The 22,844-nt window shown below is 41.8% G+C and overlaps 1 protein-coding gene and 1 pseudogene across 1 annotated transcript; one reads left to right on the plus strand and one right to left on the minus strand.

Annotated features, from left to right (window-relative positions):
* The first annotated feature begins 7,012 nt into the window (after window positions 1-7,012).
* LOC114429382 (hippocalcin-like protein 1) lies at window positions 7,013-16,112 on the plus strand. The gene is made up of 4 exons (XM_028398259.1): window positions 7,013-7,279; window positions 13,242-13,731; window positions 14,481-14,586; window positions 15,856-16,112. The coding sequence occupies exons 2-4, from the start codon at window positions 13,354-13,356 to the stop codon at window positions 15,951-15,953; spliced, it is 582 nt and encodes a 193-aa protein (XP_028254060.1). The 5' UTR covers window positions 7,013-7,279; window positions 13,242-13,353; the 3' UTR covers window positions 15,954-16,112.
* An 891-nt stretch (window positions 16,113-17,003) lies between these two features.
* Window positions 17,004-22,334, minus strand: LOC114429383 (protein disulfide-isomerase A6-like; annotated as a pseudogene).
* Between the last annotated feature and the right edge of the window lie 510 nt (window positions 22,335-22,844).

Below are 22,844 nucleotides of genomic sequence, written 5' to 3' on the forward strand. Positions count from 1 at the left end.
TTAATTTTATCTTAGTTTTTATCTTATTGCATGTTAATTGTTATATGTTCTTTGTATGCACCAATCACTAAGGCAAATTCCTAGTAATGTGAACCCCCTTCACTTACATGGCAATAAACACGATTCTGATTCTGATTCTGATTCTGATGTTTAAATAAATCATGGACCAGAAGTCTTCTGTCTAAACGCTTCATCTTACTCTGGTTTCCCTCTGAACACAGGCTGTGTTGGAAGAATTCTCGAAGGAACCTGTGTCAGCAGCATGGCCTGCTGGACTTTGTGGAGACAGTCTGTCCATATGTCTTACTATGGACATATATGTGATGTCACTCCGATGATCTCATCCATGATATGTTACTGTGAAGTATGATTGTGCCTGTGCCTGCTCTAAGATGTGTGTGAGTATTCTGAGAAGCTGTCTGTTAGATAACAGAGGGTAAAAGACCGCAGGCTGGTTGGAGGCTCATGTTTCCAGAACCAGAACCTGAGCCTATAATGTTTGCAGCAGGTTAGTAGCTCTGCACTTGGTCCACAGACACCTGGCCGTGGTCGTCGTGGTGATAAGGCAGGTGATGGGGGTCCATGTAAGCTCCAACCTGGTCATGGTAGGCGTAGTTCAGCTCCCCCAGGTCATCGGTGGGGGTGTGGTCTCTGCCAGCCAGCAGATCGGTCCGTTTCAGAGCGCGGCCTTCTCCAAATGCACGGTACAGATACTCCGCCATGACGAACAGCGCCACCTGCAGAGAGGCGGAAACACTCAGTGTGATGGAGCTAGAGTAACATAAGTTACCGTCCAGACTCACTGTATGAGACAGCCTCTAGTGGACACTGGAGGAACTGCAGTTTATGCTGCTTGGTCTCAGTACCTACCTCAGTACCTCATCTACTAACAGATACAGAGCTGCGCTGATCTTCCTTCTTCTTCACCCTTAATAAATATTTATGTCATATAACCACAAACAGGCCGCCATGTTGATTCAAAACCATCCAATCAGAAGCAGACAGGAAGTGCTGACACGTCAAAGTGATCTGCTGGTGACTCAGTGAAGACACACACAAACCCTCAGACTGTGACAAAGGCGTGTTTGCGCCCTCTGCAGGCAGTGCAGTGTTACTACCTGCAGTAACAGCAGGGCGACGTCCATGGCGATGATGGTCAGGGAGTTCTCCTGCAGCCAATCACTGAACGTCTGACTGCAGCCCTGAAAGCCACAAACCCAGCAGCATCATGGGTAAAACATCACAGCACACCAGCGACACGAAACACAGGAGGTTAAGAGTGTGTGTGTGTCAGAGTGTGTGTGTGTGTATGGGAGGAGAGCGCTCGTCTGGTTGGACTGAAGGACACCTGTTGACAGGAAACAGGAAGTACAGCTGTTCAGCCATATGCAGGTTGGGGGGTTGAATCTGGAATCACTGCTGTAAACACATCCTCAATATCATAACTTCACAGATTGGTCAGGATCCTCTGTTTATCAGAAAGAAGAGGTGGCAGAACGCAACTGACCAATCAGAATCCAGTATTCAGCTCCACTGACCCTGAAGTGGTCTCGGCTCATGTTAAATGACCTCATGCTTATGAATAAAGTGACTGTAAATCAGACTGAACTCTGGGATTATTTCTCTGTAACAGAGCAGCCACAGCAGCTGGCCTGAGAGTCAGTCACAGTGTGTGTGTCAGTGTGTGTGTGTGTGTCAGTGTGTGTGTGTGTCAGTGTGTGTCAGTGTGTGTGTGTGTGTGTGTGTGGTGTGTACTTGTAAATATTACTTTGGGGGTTCTCTTCCCAAGGAGCCCACCAACAGTGAGGGGCCCATGCAGCAACCTCGTGGGGTCCAAAATCAACCACACACACACACACTTCCGGAAGTGTGTGTCATTTGAACCAATGAGACACGCAGCCTACCGAAGGAGGACATTTGATAGGCTACTTCACTTCTGGCATTGCCAGTTCGAGACATGGGCCTATTTTCTTATTCCGCTTGGTACCAGCGGAGTGATATCAACGTTAATGTCAACAGCGACAGGTAGGTTTGCTTCATTTGACTCTTTCTGTGATTTTACGTCTTTCTCTGGACTCTGCCTGCAGCTGAGCTGCACTCATATATCAGCTACTTCTCGCTACTAACTTCTGTTGTGAGGTACTTATCAGTAACTTTTACTACAAATTGGTAGCTTCTGCTGTCGGCTAAAACTCGCTAGCTCCACATGCTAGCTTCTTCCACTAGATACTACTGCATCGCCTGCAGCTGAAGTGCAATTACATAGATTTATAGCTCGTATGTCAGCTACTTCTTCCAAATAACGTCTACTGTCTGGTATCTATCAATGCATTTTACTGTCGGCTACAAATCGCTAGCCTTTACTGTGGGCTAAAAGTCGCTAGCTACTTCCGTTAGCTTCTTCCGCTAGCTACTGCTGCACTGCCATATATGCACAGCAAAGCACATTAATCAGGAACAGTTCAATCAAAGCAGTCTGTAATATGAGTCTATGAATAGCATTTATTGATGTATGTAACTTAGTTTGCTAGGGATGTTTTTCTGGTGCACATGCTGTGAACTCCTGACTTTGTATGAGCACCAATGTGAGTAAACAGTGTTTAACCTGCTGGCTCACTTAGTGCCACATCAGTGTTCTGACAGTGGGTACCAGTCCAGTGTTACAGATGGAGAAGCATCATTTGACTACCTTGTACCTTTGGTATGGATCTGATGTTTCTCTTTTAATAATATTGTAGATACATTCAGGTTGAATTAAATTGGTTTAATATCAATATAAACCTCTGTCTCAGAGAGGGCATAGCTGTTTTCATTGGTACTATGGTTATCTATGTAATGATATGAGCCATAATGATCAAAAGGAAGGAAAGGATTCGGCCTGCTGAAGAAGCAAAGGTGTACATTCAGTCTTCCAGTGACAAGTCAGGTTGCATACAAACATTTATTGACAGTAATAAAGGTATGGAGTTGTTATTTTAGTATGATTATATGGTCTATAATTAAGTGTTGGCTCAGTATTTCTATTAAAATGCCTCTATAGGAAGAGGAGTGTTTGCAGCCCAGACCATTGAACCAGGGGCTTTTGTACTGGAGTACAGGGGTGAACTCATATCAGTGGAAGAATGCCAGTCAAGACACTACTCAGAGAAAGAGAGTACATTTCTGTATGAGTTTGAATGGCAGAATCACCGCTGGTGGTAAGCAAATCACATGTTGTGTAGAGATTCAGGCAATTCTTATTAACTCATGAGTCAAATATTTTGAATAACTGATGGATGAACAAATGAAGCAGTGTTGACATGTTTGAGACATGAGAAGAGATTTATCTGTGTAGTGTTATCCTACAGTTTAAGTTGACCTCTGTGTTATGTGCTATTTAATGTTTTTACATTGTAAGTGTGTACATTTGATGATTCAGTATTACATGATTTCAAAGGTTCACTTTATTTCTCTGGCTTTTAGTATTGATGCATCCAAAGAAGATGGATCCCTGGGAAGATTAGTGAATGACAACCACAAATCACCAAACTGTGTAATAAAAAAGATAATAGTAAAGGACAGGCCACATTTGTGCCTCTTTGCTGTTCAGGCCATAGAAATTGGAACTGAAACTGATTTCAACTCTGGTGATTCCAAGTGGCCTTGGCGTGAAAAGGTGAGTTAGATTAAACATCTATCTGTGTGGTGTTTAAAGGGGTATTTATACTGTAGTGAGTTGCATTGTCTTATATATGCTGAAAAAACTTTCACATGAGCTAACTATCACTGCTAATCTTTAATCTGACTTCACAGGGCTCTAGAGTGCGACCATTTTGGGCGCACATGCGACCTAATTTCTCAAAGGTGCAACCAAAAAATATCAGAGGTCGCACCAGTACGACCAGCTGTAAGAGGGAGATAAATTCTCCGCGACTCTCAAAAGTCTCCAACAACAGACACACATTGGGCTCATATCGTGGTCTGAACCAATCAGAGACGGTGAAGGGAGGGACCTCCGTGTGTGTATCTTTGAAAACGTGTCTGCTGCGGTCAGCAGAGACCGAAAATTCAGAAGAAGAACGCGGACATATGCTGCGCAGAGCGGATGCTGTGTGATAAAGCTTGTTCCATGCAGCACGAGAACAGAGAGATCTGTTCGTGTTCCCAAGGTGACGAGAACAAAGTCCGTTTCGGCCCGGACTTTTTAAAACGTGTGTGCAGAACTCATACGGCCCTCTGACTGTAGCGCGCAGCGCGCACACAGACAGACAGGTATTAAAGACGTTTCGCTGCAGAAACCGCAGTTTAAGTGAACATGCAGCGGAGGAGCAGGATTTGTTGCTACTATGCGGGTTTTGATAATTTGCTGTTGACCTGAATGAGTGATGATAACGAGCCGGTAATGTTCAGGGAGGGGGCGTGACGTGCTCGTAGCATCATAACAGACTGAACAGCAGGTCTGAGGACAGTGTTATCTGACCTGTGAGGTTCATCCATGAAGGCTGAGTCACTCTGAATGACAGCAGTCAGCTGGTTTTAAGGAGTTATAGAACATGGTTACATGACGAACGCCCATTTAAAAAGTATTGTTATTATCCTGCTATAGTGGAGCATTGTCTGTCAGTATGATGTCTGCATACAGCTAAACTGTAACAGACAGAATGAAGAGTCTGTCAGCTGGAGCTCAGCTTTAGAAAGAGAGGAGACAGAGGCAGAGAGGAAGAGAGGTGAGGAAGATGAGAGAAGAAGTACTGTAGCTGCATTAGAAACGTGAATCTCAATCACAGCTATTAAATAAATAAAGGTGTATATAATTTAAATAATTTTTAATTCCCATTGCCAGATAGATAAGTGAGGAGCGACAGCCAGAAAATACAGAGAGAAAGCAAACAGGGAAATGAAGAGTGCTGTAACTTTGAATCTTCATCATGGATTTCTGACAGGCAGACTTGTTGGATAGTTTGTCCATAATTTGAATGAGTACTATCGGTACATGTATTTGTTTATTTTTATTTACCTGTGTTCATTAAACAAGGTCCAAAGTCAGTTTAGGATGATATGTTATTATTAAGCCTGTTCATATTTCCTAGAGATCAATTTTTGGACCTCAGTATTTCTAAACTTTGGCTACAGCCCTGCGAGGCCGTCAGGTAAACAGTAGATGTAGCTGCAGATGATGAGAGAAGATGAAAAGAACTTCTGCGTTAAGACAGGTGTCAAGTTAAGGCCTGATCCATAAAATATATGGACAGCATTTAAAAAACAAACTGCTGTGTGATGTGTGATGCGGTGCACCTAACTTTTGTGCCGGTGCACCCAAGAAAAAAAGGTTAGGCGCACCGGTGCAACCAGTGCAAAAAGTTAGTCTAGAGCCCTGCATATTGTGATTTATTTTGTTACATTTAACAAGTCCTTTATCATTGATGTGTGTCTTACCTGTATTTGAACAAACATCAGTACAAGACCTGAGTATTTAAGGCCTACATTTCATCACGCTCAGGATTACAAAGGTTGTTGAATAATCTGAAATCACTTACAGGGCTGAAGGGAGAAGGGCTTGGTTGCAACTCTGTGGCAGGAGGGACAGAGAGTGGGGTGGGGGTGTGTGGGTCATGTACCAAGCCAGGGAGGAGAGAGGGAGGGTGTGATTGATACAGGTGTTTTGTTTACATGTGTTTACTGATCACCCTCTCCCCTCTATCTGCAGTGTCCAGGGTGCACATGCTTTTTGTGTTGACATGTGGTGTAAATAAAGATTGCTGCCCTGAGGAAGAGCTCCAGTATGCAAATAAATAAATAAATAAACAAAGAGACCCCAAAAAGTGACAGGCTTGAACTTGCAACTTGAATTCATTTTGGGAGATTATACGCCTTCTTAATCTTAATCTTAAACTGGCTGTTTTGCGTGTTTTTGTGGGTTTAGCTTTTTTAACATATTTTCCCCCCACGCACAAGTGCACACTTTTATTTCCTCTTTAACTACGTTTGTGGTCTTAACCTTTTTTTACTACACTCTAATAATTTGCCATGCACCATGTCTCATGATTAGCTCCGGGGATCATTTATTTGGGATCATGTAAAACAGTCATTCCTGTAGCAACAGCGTGTCTTTGCGTCAGCATTAAGTTACAAACTGTTCTATAGCAACAAAAGAAAGCTCAGACTTCTTTATCACTGCCTCGACCCCCCCACGTCTGTCTGTGCTCACTGTACGGTCCAGATAAACACTCCATGTGCTTATAGAAACAGGTGTCAGGCTTCAGGAAGACGCACACGCTTACACACACACACAATCACACACAGTTAATTATTTATCCACTCACTGAAATGCTGACATACACACCATCCTGCCTGCAGTGTCACTTTAGCCTATACACAACACTGTCACAGGTGCTGATGGACGAGTTCACATCTGAGAGAGAAAGGATGCTTATCAATACTTTATTATGCATTTTTACATTTTTTTAGAAGGATGGATTAAATGCACTTGCTTTAGAAGTTCCTGTGTGTGTAGGCTGTAGTTAAAAGGAGAATTGTTGTTATTGTTTTCTAATATGTACAGAGAGTCTCTCCAGAGAATTTTTTAAAACTTCAGTGTTTCATGTGTCTTCATGATAAAATGTGCGTTTGCTGCACTGTCTCTGTGTTTGTCCCAGGCTGAAGATTTTCTCTCAAACAGTTTATTTTAGATATTGTGCTAATAATAGTCCCCAGTGATAATTTTCCACAGGACGCTGCTGCGACTGTTTCTACGGTGGAAGCCAGTGAGTGTGGACGGAACCATTCAGTGTGTTGGGGGTGGTAGAAGTACTGCATATAAAGTACACTCTTTTAAAAGTGCTCTTTACATAACACACATGTTGGCAAAGGTGTTTAGTTATATTCATGCTTATGTTAAATTGCCAACAGTGTGTGCGTTCGTGTGAAGTGTGTGTTATACGCACTGTATAACAGACGGAACCCCCTTTTGTGGTGCTTTGGGCGAGTCGGATGAAAACCGAGCTCTGTGCCACATCTTCCACTGACTGATAAAGCCGCTACACCGGGAACAGGAGGCAGGAGCGAGAGAAGACTATAACTGCTGCTTAAACATCATTTAGTTTTATTTTATTTTTTATTTTTCCACTCTGAGGAAGTGTCAGACTGACCATTTGAAATTTGTCTCGTGGTGTATGAGCAGCAGGGGGAGGAGGTGTTAGGTCAGACTACTGTAAGTTAACGGTTAAGTTGTTGACGCCACAAAGTGAGAAAGTGGGTTTAAACAGAGTGGACTTCTCCCAGCAGAGGACTCCTGACAGAGGTGAGTGTGTATGATAACATTATCCTCATCTGTAAAGTCCGCTCTGCTTCCAGTCTGACACTACAGGCTGCTCTGCCAGTTTCACCCATGATCCAGCCAGAGGAGGGAGGGTGTTAGACGGACTACACCCATGCAGGCTCACCCACATCTCACCTCCACTCAACAGTACATTAACACAGCCTCATGCTTTGCAAGCTTTAAGCTAAACTAGAATAAATGTTATAAATATCAAGTTTATTATTAACTACCATAAAGACTATCAATAGTCTGGCAAAAATATGCAAATGTACATTTTTAAGTTTTGTTCCATTTCTCTGTGGGGATTATTGTTGCCAAAATAATCTAAAGTAAAACTGTAATGTCAGATTTATCTTGTTAGTCAATTTGTGGCTTTCTCTTTCTATTTTGTAACAGGAGAGATGAAATGCTGTCAGGTCCAGCTCTGTGACATATTCATCTTAACAAGACAGCTAAGACTGTAATCTGGGGCCAACATATATTCTTACTTTAAATCTCCAGGATGGTGGAGGTGAAGGTTGGGGGTGAATAGGTTGGTTGGGTTGTAGCATGATAGTTGAGTTGGATTCCTATTTGGAAACACTACTGTCTTAAAATTAGTTAATAGGAGAAGAGTTGGGATTCAGTTGCCATGGTAACAAGTCCCATCCCATCTAATATATATGTGTTGAGGCAACAATGATAACAACATTATAGTTGGTCAAAGGTGTGAAGAACTCTCAGGAAAAATAGATGCTAAAGGGCGACCCTGCGTGTTGACCTATAGGTGACCAAAGTCTTTTTTTGTGTGTGTGTCAAATGGAGTGAGGAAACCATCCGACGACACGATTCTTTAGTAACCGCATATTAAGCTCAGAGGTCAGATGCACTGGTGCCACTTACTGTGAGTGACAACAATAAGAACCTATCTATGGAAACTAAATCTAAAAGGTGTTGGATTATCCATTTTCGGGGGTGATTTTAAAATGATTATTTATTTATTTTTGTATTTTTTTTCATAATATCAGTCAGTACCAAACTAAAGCAACACCTCTGGTGTGATTTTGTTTGAGTCTTATTCTAAAAATATCCTTTGCCTAAATGACTTTAAAAGCAGACCTCTGTAGAACCTTGCTGATAGATATCCTACTATCATATTATCCATCCTTTGTCTTACCACCGTGTTATGCTTAACGGCCCACTCATTGCTACTACTATCCAACACTTTTATTTCACAGTTTTCAAGTCCAAAGACAACATGTGAAGAGTATGTAAATTTATTAAGCAGCTGGTGAGTGGGTTTATTCATACAAACTAACAGCTGAAAACAAACAAATATAATGACTTAGTAGTTGTGAACTTAAGATCAGAGCAGTATCTTGCAATGGTCATAAACGGTGAAAAAAGCAGATTGTGATTATGTAGTATTTGAAACTTACAGCCAAAATGTTGTTTTTTTTCTTCTTCTTTGAGTCTCGATATATCTCCTGCTCTGCATGTGCCCCAGATTGATAGTTACACTGCCTCCGTCTCATAAGCCTTAGCACGACTATCCTGTTGCCTTGACTACTGGTGTGTCAGGGGACTACATCCTGATCCACTGCATGATTTTCTCTGACACGGGTTCAGAGAAACTTGCCATGAAGCAGCACTGAAAGCAAGAATAACCAAAGTGCTCATTTTATCTTTTTTTATTTTTTTTTTCCTTACACCCCGGACTGACTCCTCCTCACCCACCTGATGCGGTCGTAGTTATCAGTTAGTACACAGCACCTCAGGCTCCTAGTGCTGCTCCGCTCTCCCACTAACATGGGAAGTGTGCTTTCATTCTGTGCACTGAACCATATCAGTTTGTTTGCATTGCAATCTGTTTAAAAAGAGTCACCATGCAGAGAGCACGATAAACATTTTCACCCCAGTGTTTATGCAGACTCAGTGATGGGAAATGTTTGTGGAGTTTGGGCAAAAACCTGCACCTGTGAAACCTGATCAACAAACAGTGTTTAAAGACGTACGTTGTTTTTTTTAATGGTGATTGATTAATCTGCATATTGGGTCACAAAATTAGATTTGTGTTACACAATTGTTGTGGATCAGTATTTCCTGTAGAGCAGTACTTTTTTATGTAATCCAAAAAAAACCTCCTACACTGGTAAGATAGCATTTATGGACGTGGGTGTCTCACTCTCACTCACTCTCTGATATGTTTTTGCTTAACCAGTGTTAAAGTTTTATTATTGCTGACCTACAAATCAGAAAGAAATAACTAGGATTTATAATAATCATATCAATATTACATGTCTAAATATCATGGTAAGCCGGCTAAGAGTCTCAATTTAGACACTTTTTTTGTTATGTTCTTGCCTAAAATTGAGCTGAGCTGTGCACAGAGCAATAATCACCTGGGAGAAGAATAGATCCTTTTTTTTCTTGTGATGCAGCACAACACAGGAAATGATGTGCTCCTAAGAATGGTAAACAGCAGTGAAACTGGTCAGGGGGTTTTTACAGGAACCTCACTGTAGCCTTGGGAAAGGGGGGGGGGTACATGCCACACCGGGGCTTGTGTGTGAAACTGTCTCATTAAGCAGTGGAAAAAAAAGTGGACTATACAGAACAGCTATGGCTATGGGGGTTGGGGACAAGGAGAGAGACTGTTGCTGTGTAATGGTGGGGAATCGCAAACAGTGAAAGTGGAATGGCAATCTCCAGGGGCTGCTGTGTATCAAGCAACACTTACACTCTGCGCTCAGCTGACAAACTTACTTCAACTCCAGCAGAGAGAACTTCATTTGTTTTACCCCACAAAAGGAGGTCATATGAATGGTTAATATTTGGTAGTTATTTCTGACTGCATCACTCTTTTAGGGCAGCAAGTAGTGGGTTAAAAAATAAAAGACCCGTTTTGACCAGCTGTCAAAACACATTAAACTTCCTGTAAAGTATGAAGTCTTTACATTAATGTATGAGCTCAAATGGAGGAAACGTCCCTGCAGAGCAGGCCCATATTTAAAGCTGATTTCTGCAGCAATAATTTAGACTAATGAGGTAACTATTTACACTTTAGATGTGCACATGAATGCCAAAAATACCAAATTATTGTCTTTAAAATAGCAGCAAAAATATGCAGGAAGCCTCAGTAGCAGTGGGAGGTTTAGATAATCAACATATGTTAATCAGCATTGATGAGCATATTTGAAAGGTCACTGGAATCGGTGCGGTGAGACAACCCACACACTTGAGTTGCCTTCTTTTATCTAACACTGGTTTAATGAGCAGCTCCTCTTGGACTCTTTATTTATAACTTCTTTAAAACATCAGGGCAGTGTGTGTTTTTTTCCTCCTGCCTGGAATCTTCTGGGTTTCATGTGGCTTTGTGTGGTTTTTAGGGGGAATAAATAGCAACGCCTTTATTTATGTCTGCTCCAGCTCAGCCTGTATGCTGAGCTGTCCTGGAAAAGTGCATGTGACCAAGAGGCGAGGAGGCACTGTCGCTTCCTCATCCTGTTGTATGTTAGAGCGGAAGGACGATGGTCAGGCCTGTAGGGGTGCTTGCTGCAGTCAGTGGACATGATATTGTCTGAAAAAGAAAATCACTTTTGTCCTAGTTGGTCACTGCTGTTGTGTAACGTTAAGAACACAAAGCACTAAAATACACAGCTTCTACAGCCTGATAGAAAGAAAGGGCTTCAATCTTTTAAGTGTAAATGTTTGCATTATAATCAAGGGTGAAATATATACTTAAGTAAAAGTAGAAGTGCTACATCAACAACCCTACTTAAGTAAAGTCTTAAGTACGTAATTTACATATTTAGTACCCAGAAGCAGCTATGGACAGGTCTGTGTGTCATGAGGTAGGCTGTGGGCATCAAGTGAACAGAATAATAGGTATTCAGCGTTTTTACTGTGTAAGTATTCCTGCTGTAGATTAATGTTATGATTCATGTTAATCAGACATTAATGGATGGACCTGTGTTAGCAGACTAGCTAACTGAGCCAGAGCACCGGCATCATGATTGAGGCTCATTATAAAAACACAGCTGGCAGCGTGACACCACCTCCATGCAGAGTCTGACCTCACCTCAGTCCAGCACTGTATTCTTTAAATGTAACATGTTACTACAAAGACTGTAGAAAAGTAGAAGTACAGATAATAGCTGCAAAATGTAATAGAGTAAAAGTATAAAGTATGCACTATTATTTTTACTTAAGTAGAGTATAAATACATACAAATTTACATAAGTACAGTAACGAAGTACAAATACTTAGTTACTTTCCACCACTGATTTTAATCAGACTTAATTATGTATAATTAAGCACATGGCAGCATTGAGTGGCAGGTGGGTGTGTCACAGGGTCCAGCCTTTCCTGACCTAACTGCTACTGCAGGGACCGTCCAAGTCTTTTAAATCATAGTATGATGCTAAGGGGCTGCTCGTTAATGATAATTATCTGAATGGAAGCTTCTACATAGTGAATAGAAAATGACCTCAAAAGGATGTATATGTGCAAAAAAAATGGTTAATAATATTAATATTGCCTTAATGTATTTATTTATTTATTTTTGTTTCATCTGTATGTGTGAGCAGACTCTTCTGGCTGCTTCTTATGTTACTTTGATTCATAAAACAGCAGGAAATAACACCTGTGTGTGACATTTATAACACACAAGGACATCAGCGTGTAGAAAAAAAAACTCATCCCAATTCACTCTGCTCTCATTTGTTCTTCACGAGATACAATCCTGGGACCTGAGTAATTGAAAGAGAGAGAGAAGGTGGGCATAATAACATCTCCCTCGCTCTCTGCCATAAATTCATTATAGGCAACACAGAGGAGTGGAGGTGGTATTCAGAAGGATTATTATGTAATAATTGAACTGCTGGTATTAGTAAAAAAAAAAGCGCCTCACATTGCATAGCTAGAAATAGTTTTTCTTCTATGTGTCATACTTTTTCCATTCTTTCTTCCTCCCTACCCCCACACAGCTCTCGCTCAGTTCCTCCCACTCACACTTTAACCAGATGCATGTAAAAGATACAACCAGCCAATTTCTTTCCCATGTTTTTTTTTCCAGGAATGTTTCACTTCTGTCTCGGTCACACTGTTTGTGGTTATTTGGAACAACATCCGTACAGAAGCACATGTTGTCTCCCTCTGTTTGGGAACATAAGTGTGCCAGGGTCGCACTTTATTAACACACTCCGCACACTTTCACTGTCGGGTGTCATAACCTTCTTGCCTATTGCTCACACACACTTATCAGCGAGCGACATGCACAACGTGTCCCCGTCTTACACTTATATTGCTGTTATGGTTTTATTTTTGATGTGTTGTGTTTATGCAGCCTCATATCCCCCAAAACATGAATACCCCTGTGTACATGAATAAACAGATTTTGCAGAATATAACCATGGAAACAGAATTTAGACAAACCACAGAAAAGCAAAGGTGAATAGGCACAGGTGGTCAAACACTACAGTATTTATTTTTTTTTAGGAATCATTTGTGTTTCTTTTTATTTCCACCTGCTTAAAATCAATCAGAATATTCATCTTGTCATGAAGGGATTATTGCCAAGGACAGTCTGGCCTTCTCAGAAACAACAGTCAGTATCAGCCTGACCTTTTAGAAAGTGGCTTTATGAGAATTACAATGCCCCAGGACACTTGTCCCTCCACCATGCAGTGAGGGGTCGATAAATTATCACAGTGCCAGAGCATTAATACTGTATCCATGGAGACCAGGCCATACATAATGTCCTGATGATATCTAAGAAATCTTAACTCTGTTTTTTTTTTGTTCTTGATACAACTACACAGATTTTCTCCCTCTTGCCCGAGAAGCATCTTCAGAGCATGTTTTATAATAACATGCTGCTGCAAACTAATAGGAATTATACACCCCATGAATCATTTATGAAATTCACACAAGGATATTAATGAGTGTTGTTGGTGCCCTGTAGGAGCAGAGGAAGCTGACGTGCAGACTAAAAGGAGAGAGCGGAGAAGTGAAAAGGAGGTTAGAGACCCAGCTACCAGCCTGCCTTCCTGCCGCCTGTGAGAGAGCGCTGCATCATGGGGAAACAAAACAGCAAACTGCGGCCTGAGGTTCTGAACGACCTGCGAGAAAACACAGAGTTCACTGACCACGAGCTGCAGGAGTGGTACCGTGGCTTCCTCAAGGACTGTCCCACTGGCCACCTGACCGTTGAGGAGTTCAAGAAGATCTACGCCAACTTCTTTCCATACGGCGATGCCTCAAAGTTTGCTGAGCACGTCTTCCGCACCTTTGACACCAATGGAGATGCCACCATTGACTTCAGGGAGTTCATCATCGCCCTGAGCGTGACTTCTCGCGGCGGGTTGGAGCAGAAGCTGCGCTGGGCCTTCAGCATGTACGACCTGGATGGCAACGGGTACATCAGCCGGGCAGAGATGCTGGAGATAGTTCAGGTGAGGACACATTACATACTGCATGACTCATACTACTACTCTTATCTGGACTGAGTCATTTACTGTGTCATCTGGGATATAAATGTGATCTGCCTGGGCAATAATAGTTTAATACAACTATTAAACAATAAAGAAATTGTTCTGTCAAAAGCTACACAATTTAGATCTACTGTAGGTACACAGTGGATACAGAGGAAAAGAGAACTATTACTAAAAATATACAAAAATAAGTCACCGTTGTGCCTGATGAGGCTATAAATCAATACATAATTTAATAAGGTTTTGTAATTATTAACAAATAGAACTTAATGGATATTTCTCCCCCCCCCCCCTCCCTCTTTTCTGTTTTCCTTATCACCACTGCTATATTTACTCTTCAATATGGAGAGCTGAGCAGCCTGAGGCGCGTATCAATATTGGTTCAGTCCGTTGTGTTGTGGATACCAGTGAATGTGGAAAAAAAAATACATTAAGCATCATGACTTTTGTCCTGCGAGAACACATTTGTTGTTTTTTTCCTCATGATCAGCTTTAACATACACAAACAGACACAGCATAGCCCGGTGAGTCCGTCCAGGAGAGCGATTCTCAGTTGTCAAAGCACCATCATTATCAGGTAGCAATGGAAAACAGGTCACCAAATTCAGACATGTGAAGTGGCTATTGTTCAACTTTACAGACAAAAAAGCTTCCCAACAACAAAATCAATATGCATAACACAGCCGTCACTGTTACTGTTTCCTTTGTAGGCAATTTACAAGATGGTGTCATCGGTGATGAAGATGCCTGAGGATGAATCAACACCAGAGAAAAGGACAGATAAGATCTTCAGACAGATGGACACTGACAATGATGGTAAGACTGATGTGTTTGTTATTAAATACATGTGCATCCTTTTATGAACTTGGCCCATCTCACAGGGAATAAATATGTTGATTTGTGTAGATAGATGCTTAATGATTATGCTGCTCATCCATAATCACCACATGACATGAACATGAATAGGAACAGAATAAGCAGCACATGCTTTTAGTCAGACAATGAATGAGTAAAAGTCATTGGGACAGGAACAGTCATTTTAAAAATGTGAATAAATCATCCAGGATTAGTTATGTAACAGTCCTTCAGATTATGAACCGCACAGGACTTTGAAGTGTAACAGGAAGGGACGAAAGTGTCTGAGAGAAGGATGGAGGGAGGAGAAAATATCACCCACATGACCGTTAACAGTCTTTGCCTGATGCTGTGTGAAAAGGTGATGTTACACCCCTGTGATGAGCGCGAAGCCTCCCCGTTCTCAACCTGTTTGACAGGTCACAGCTCAGTGAGACATTTTAGAGCTATTCATAGGCCTCCGATGTTTGGAAGCAGAAAGTTCTGAAAATCTAAAGGTCAAGCTGTGTGTCAGACTCAAGTTACAGCCACAGCTGCAGCGCAGGGGAAATCCAGCAAAACTCAGTTAACCCTCCGTTCTAATGCGATTTCCTCAGGATGATGTGTGACAGAAAGTTTCCATTGCTCTGGAGAAAAACTGTGCTTGTTTGTGCTAGATTGCTAAAATAAATAGATAAATTAGCCCTGCATGTTTTCATTTTTAATATTACTGTTAAAACAGATGCACAGAGGCTTGGGATCATCAGCGCGTAAATGCATTTATGATGATGATGCTATAAATATAGCATCAAGATGCCTTTTATGCATTTTTGAATTTTCATTGATCTGTGCACCTCTCATCTCATCTTGCTCCATTTTGTGCAGCTGTCTAAAAGCCAATAATGTTAACTAATGTAATGTATAATGTATAGTAAACATAAGCGCTTTCAATGCTGATGGGCCACAACGAAGGGACTGTGGGAAAATGTAGGTCCCCGTCCCACTGTGTAGCTCTGCTTTAAGCCCTGTTTTTTTAATACATGTAGTACCCAAATTCCTAAAATCTAAAAAACAAATATGCAGCATTATTTATTATTGCCATTTACAAATTCCCTGAAAATAGCACAACAGCACCTCCTGCTGGCTGATGTGACCACACTCAGTCATGAATTAAAGGACACATACGGTACTTTGTGGCCTTTGTTTTTCCACTGGTGACCAGAGATTCTTTTTCTGGTCTGTGCTCCACAGGTAGATTGTCTTTGGAGGAGTTCATTAAAGGTGCAAAGAGCGACCCGTCTATCGTCAGATTGCTGCAGTCGGATCAGGGAGCTTCTCGTCAGTTCTGAGGACATAGACAATAACACATACACACACACATCCATCCAGCTTTATGCGGTTTACCTGAGGCTTGGTTGTCACCATACAGACACGCCCCGCTCACTCCCATGTCTTAATGTTTACATTGATGTATACTTACGATGTGGCTCCTCCTCTGTGGACGATGAAGCTTTTTCAGTTAAGCTGTTCTTGTTGTGCTTTTTCTAAAGCTCGCTGCCTTGAAATGATTTCATCCTGTTTCCTTTTAAGTGAAGTGCCATATTGTATATTTATACTGACTGGATTAATATGCTTCAAGTATTATGAATCCCATTATGTTACACTAAGAGAAAACTAATTAAGTCACTTCGTATAATTCGATTCAACTAACTGTTGAACTGTGGCTTATCGCTGTTCAGGATATCAGCACAGGGTGATATAGGCCTTTGGTATTGCATGCGCTCAGTGACTTTCTGATATTGTAATAGTTTATGTGAATATGGAGGCAGTCATTGTTTTTATTCCTTTTATTTTTGTAACAAAATGTCATTTTGTTTTCACACAATTGAAATAAAGTCGTGTAAGAAAAATCTACACAAGAAGTCCCCACAGCATCCCCTTGTCCTGGACAGATTCACCAAGATTCTCATTCACTGATTTTAAAAAGGAGAAAAAAACACATTTAGTCACATCAGGTTGAACAGTGAAGTGTTACTTTTACAAGTCCACATCTTAAAATTGGTGCTCGCAGTCGGCTGAAGAGGGGAGAGGTTAAGACAGGTAAGAATGTTAGAAAAAGACAACTGAATGTGACCTTCTGAACCTCTCCCTTCCTTTTCTCAGCTGGCAGAGCCTGTATAATATGCAGCTTCTAACGTTCAGCAGGTACGTGAGAAAAACAGTTCATCCAGTTCTGGTCCCTGTCCCCGTCACTGAAAGATGATGTGAGAAACTGCAGGTGTCTCTTATGTGTCTTTTCTGGAGTATTCAGTAACTGGGCGACCCAGGCCTCCCGTTCTTCCACAGGAGAGGGGAGGCAGGTCGCACAGGACCAGATCAGACCAGACCAGGTCCCACAGACCAGTCTGGTTCAGATCTTGTCCTGATTAGACTCATAGCTCATCCTTCCTAAAGTCGTCATCATCCAACTCTATGTCACTGAGGTCGTACTCCTCCTCTACGGGAAGCTGAAAGTAAAAAAGACGCTGTTAGCATAGAGTAGTTAAACCACCTCCTATTTAAGCTACTAAGGAAGTTCACTGGTTTTATTGGGCACTGCTGGGCAAAACAGCTGCTAATCCTAGAGGAACGTCTTTCCTTTCCTTCCATTAACTCACCTGTCCATCTTTGCCATCCCATGCCTCCACAGCATAAATCTTGGGCATGACACCGCCTCCCAGTGTGGCAGTTGAGCCACGTCCCACAGAAAGCTCCCTAAAAACAAAAAAAGCATCAGCTTTGTGAGTGCCATCATTAGCTCTGCCTGAAATGACAGAAAAAGAACCTGCACCGTCCTACCTGAGGAACTCATGGATGCCAGTCTCACTGAAGGAGCCCCTGAGCAGGGCAAATTTCATCTTGCGTGTGTTTATGGCAGCCATGGCAGGGGTAAACCGAATCCACCGATACCCAGAGAGAGGCCTCCAGGTCATCTGAGCTCCAGCCTCAGTCCACAGCCAGCTGAAAAGAGGAGGAGCAGGTCCATTAGTCACAGGTACAAGTTGAAGATGTTTGAATAAGAATCTGTGACTGGACTGGAGTGCCTACCCCACATCTTCTTCTTGTACTGTCAGCCATCTTCACCATAACATCCAGGTAGCTATTCCTACCAGCTGCGCCTGTGAGATCCAAGGAGGCAGTGAGTGTTTCAGCAATGACTAACGATAAACTGCTGTCCAAGTGTCCTCTACTAACAATCCCCTCACCTGTGTCCAGGATGTGTGGCAGGACAGCAATGATACACAGCTGACTGTCCTCACAGGTCTTCTTCAAGATGTCTTCACTGAGGATCTGTGAGTCACAGAGATAGACATACCTATTGTGTTATGTGAGACCGTCAATCACACCATCGATCAGCCACCTAAAATGCAGCCTTTAAACCCCTTTTTGTTGACAAATGTTGATCTTAATAAAGCAGTAAAAGGTTTGAAGCGGGTCTGTCAGAAGGCATTAGCTTCAACATTTGCACTGTTTTAATGCAAAGAAAGGCATATTTTCACTGCCTGGCTTTCCACTTTTGTGGCAAAAAGCAGTAATGATAACAGCAGCATGGAGGGGAGCTGTCTTTTCTCTTTAAACTCACCAAATGAGGCTATTTTTATTCTTGAACAGAGAGAGACAGAATTTGTGACTTGCATGAAGATGAGTGTGTCGTCAAGGTGTTTTTATTACTGCCAATTAAACCTGGATAAATACCCATAACTGCTGCCTATTTATTTGTCCTTGCAACGAATGACAACTGTATCCTTCACAATGATAAAAACCAAGGTTAGTAGTTGTTAGGGTGTTTTTGTCCTGTCTGAAAATGACATTTGACCTACCATGACCTGGATTACTGCTCAGACATAATGTTGTTAAGCCTCAGTTTGAAGGTGAGTGCGAAGCATGAGATGCTATTTTTGGTCTAATTTTGGAAACAAGTAAGAGATTATGCACCACATCAAAGAGCACTCTAACACTGTGATGGATGTTGTGTTGATTTAGTGCATTTCTTCAACTTGTTTTGGAAGTGCTGCTGCTACTTAGTTTCAACATATGTCTTAACTGGTCATTGTCATGTGAATTTTGGTGTCATAAACACTGACCTCCAACATTTCTGGAGCAGGAGCATTGTCAGAAAACAGATCCAAAGCTCTTTCAATGATATCGCCACGAGAGCGACCTCCTTGGTAGTCCTCTGGCTCTTCACCTTTCTTAAAAATCTTGATGGTGGGAAAACCACGGACCTAGACACACACAAAAATGACAAAAACTGTTACTTTTAGCTGCAGCATCAGGCTGATATGACACAAGAACCGAAGGCTGAGTGTGAGTCATCCAACTACAAAGTTTTATAGCGTTGCTTGAACATTAACCAACACATTCTTCTAAAAAAGGCAGCAAAGATTTTGCAGGTCGTTTTTATTGGGAATGTGCTTTGCATCATTTGTCAGTTCTTACTCACCCCATAGCGGCTGGACAGACCCTGGTGTACAGTAGCATCCACAGCTCCGAGGCGAACTTTGCCCTTGGTCTGATCCTTGACAGCTGTGGCTGCAGCTGCCCACTCAGGCTCCAGGCTGCAAACAGAGAAGGAGAGTGGGTTTTAAAAGATGTACTAAAAGAGTTAAGACAGTGTTAAATGGATTCATCTGTACTTCTAAAATGTAAGTTTGGATGTAGAAAAATGTGTAGGGGGTATGCAAGTAATGTTCACTGCACTTACAGCTGCCGAGTGGAGGTGTTGTTTTTAAAACTGTTATCCATAGAAAAAATAAAAAAAATGCAACTAAATGGGGGAAAAGCTGTTGTGCAACTTGAAATCTGAGAGCTGTAATCTTCCCATGTAAAGATGGAAATAAATGAATATTTATTACAAGTAACACTGTGTTTGTCTTAGGCATAAAGAACAATGACACCCTACAGGCCAGCTATGTGTCTTGTTTGTTTACAGTCAAGGATTTTCTAGCCTTCAGACTGTGCTTGCTCTATGTTTTGTTGGTCAGGTACTATAAATATCAGGAAAAACGATTCCTGGTCACATGCCATATTCATGAGCCACTGCATCTTTAGTAAGTTTAGAGGATCACTGTCAAGCCAAATTGCCTTTAATTTAAGCACATGATCATCTTCCCCCTGCTGAAGAGAGCCACGTTGCTGGTTGTTTTGTCACTTGTAAGGCGGGTGTTCCAACATGTTGAAAACTGGATGGAAAATGTTTTGGAATAAACAAGTTCACTGAACAGTTTTAATAAGGATTAAATATTGCGAATGAAATAATGAAGCACTTTCAGTGAAGTCTGGGGATTATCCAGCCTTACAGGGTTGTTTTCCCCCACAGTCAGTTTTTTTTTTTTTTTTACTTTCTAGGGCTGTGAGGAGGACCAACAAAATAGAAAGCACCATGTAAAAGTGAGAGGGTTTCTCTGTTTCAGGTACTCACTTCTTGCAGTGTCCACACCAGGGGGCGAAGAACTCCACCATCCACACATCATCACCGTCTAGCACCAACTTGTCGAAGTTGTCATCAGTAAGCTCCACCACATCCTTCTTGCTGCCACCACTGCTGCCACCGCCACTCTGATAGTTGTCATTGACATATTACTCAGGCACATCCAGTCACGTTTTTTTAAACATGTCATATAGTATTACATGTCAGCACTGTGTGTACCTGTTTGTTGTAGCCAGAGCCTCCAGACTTGCCGCTCAGCCTCTCTTTTACCAGAGTGCGCAAAGCATTCATTGCTCCATCCACAATGGCCTGGCTACTGCGTCCTCCTGAAGTGTGAAAGACACAAAGATTTAATGCAGTCATTGCAGCCTAAAACAACAAAAATGGATTAAAAACAAATTTGGATTCATCTTGTCGTAACACATAAGGATATCACTATTCAAGGCTGCACCGGTCTCATCTGTACCTTGATATTCCTCTGGTTTGTTCTTGTTGGCTCCAAAGATCTTGATTGTGGGGAACCCTCTGATGCCATACTGGCTACCCAGTGACTTGTGCTGGTCAGCGTCTACGGCACCAATCTTCACAATACCCTGAAAAAACAATCACAACAAAGAGATCAGGCTCTTCATTCTCAGACCAAATATCTTTCTCCTAATCAAAGTCTCATATGGTCTACATCTCTATAATGGAACTGGTTTTGAATTCAAAACAGTAAAGACAATTTTTTACCTTCAGGGCTGTGGCTGCCTTCTTCCAATCAGGAGCAAGATTCTGGCAGTGGCCACACCTGTAATGATATACATAAAATAAGGAAGTGACTAATAAATCAATTTCCTACTGATGTTATTGCAGGAAGTGAACTTTTATAAGCAATGAGAGCAAGAGATGTGGCCATATTCCCACAAAAGGCTGGGGAAAAGTTCAACACTTAAGTTAAAATCATCAGCAGTGAAATGAGCATACTTGCAGAAAATATTTAGTTCTAAAAGTCTTTCATCCTTTCATCTTTTTATTAATCTTTCCTCTGCTATATTATGTTATGTGTAGACATCGAATATTTATTAAAGTGATAAGTGCCACCTTAGTCTGATGTCAAATTTGTTAGAGGGGACATCAAGCCACTGTGAGGACACCTGCACACCTTCCAACCTAGTGTGTCTGTGCAGACTTGTCCACAAGCATGTGCATGCACTGGAAAACCCAAACAACCGCCGACTCTGAGGAGGAGCTGTGTAAGATGCCTGCTGCAGCTATGTAAGTAAAACTCTTGCTTTTTTTCTTTTTAATATAACAGGAAAAGGGAATTATGCACCAGTGCACACTATACAATCGTGTCTACTATGCCAGCATAAAATATGGACTATTAAAGAAATAACATACATTTTCTGTGCTCCACTCTCCACTGCTTGTCTTAAAACATTATGTATTATCTGTTTTACTCCAGTCAGATGACAATAATTCTTGTGTGATTGTTATTCACCTCAAGTAGGAGTGATCAGCTTTGCATACAAGTCTACAACAATGAGAGTAAAGAACTAAAACTATGATACCACCGCCTGGTTGGACTGATAACACTTGTTAGCACTGAATAATAGCCATGATAGTTTAAGTATGGACTCACCAGGGAGCATAAAACTCCACCAGCCAAAGGCTGTCACTCTGGATCACCTCCCTGTTGAAGTTGGAGGAGGTCAGCTCAACAACATCATCACTGGGTGAGTATAAGGCATGGACACTCAGGACCAGTGAGCAGCCCAGCACTCCTGCAAGACAAGATGAAGGTCCGAAACGTTAACTAGCAGCACTATTGATACAGACACAGCAGATAAAGAAAGCAGTGAAAAGACATTGTGTGCCAACTCATATACTGTTTATGTGTAAAATGTCGTGACTAAAAGTGAAACTTGTGTTTGTGCATTCACTGATTTGACCATAACGGAGGCCTGGCTAGCGCTTTTCTCTTCACCTTTAACTTAGCTATTCAAGCTAACTAAAGCAGCGCAATGAAACACACACAGCTAGCACAGCTACAAACATTATATTTGATAAAAGTAGAAAGGCGTTTTTTCACTCACCGAGTAAAAGCGGCTTCATGGTTTCAGCGTCTGTCTGCTCGCCTCCTCACTTAAAACTGCACACACTCAGTCAGACTGCTGCCGCTGCTGCGTCTCCACAAAAGTAGATCGAACAATCTCACCGTGGCCCGCGCTGATTGGTCCGCTGGCGGCGACGTTGCGCCTCAACCAATCAGCGTGCGCCGTGTAGTTTAATGGAACCGGTACACTGAAGAAGACGAAAGAGGAGAAAGGAGGCAACACATGGAGGAGATGAGGGAAGGCTGACTCACTCTAAACAGGGCAATGATGGAGAGCATTGTGTTTGCATCCATACGACAGTTCTTATTACATAGACCTAAGTAGATATAAAACGTTTTCATACTTTGTGTAGTAGAAAAAAATATTATTTCTATTCTGTTCACTCGTAGAGAAGATTGAAGCCAGGCGTCTGTACTTGTAGAGTTTTCTTATAGACTCATCCAAGCAGCTTCAACTGTTTGGTGGGGAAACGTGGTTTATATGTGGTTGCAGACCTCAGTGGGTGGGTCTAGGTAAAACTTACAAACAATTGCACTAAATGTTTCCATAATTACCTGTGATGATCTGGCTGCCTGTGCCAGGTGTGTCTAAGACTGGCTAACGATTATGAGACAGAGGGGGACTGGTTGACAGCCCTTTGTTCCTTCTGTGAGTATGTGCAAACTTCCTGG

Source organism: Parambassis ranga, unplaced genomic scaffold, assembly GCF_900634625.1.
Source record: "Parambassis ranga unplaced genomic scaffold, fParRan2.1 scaffold_125_arrow_ctg1, whole genome shotgun sequence".
Taxonomy (NCBI): domain Eukaryota; kingdom Metazoa; phylum Chordata; class Actinopteri; family Ambassidae; genus Parambassis; species Parambassis ranga.

Excerpts from the sequence above, each read along its gene's own strand:
- LOC114429382 (XM_028398259.1), top strand. The coding sequence starts at position 13,354 with ATGGGGAAACAAAACAGCAAACTGCGGCCTGAGGTTCTGAACGACCTG. Across the intron at positions 13,732-14,480 it reads AGATGCTGGAGATAGTTCAG|GCAATTTACAAGATGGTGTC; the intron begins GTGAGGACACAT and ends TTTCCTTTGTAG. Across the intron at positions 14,587-15,855 it reads GATGGACACTGACAATGATG|GTAGATTGTCTTTGGAGGAG; the intron begins GTAAGACTGATG and ends TGTGCTCCACAG.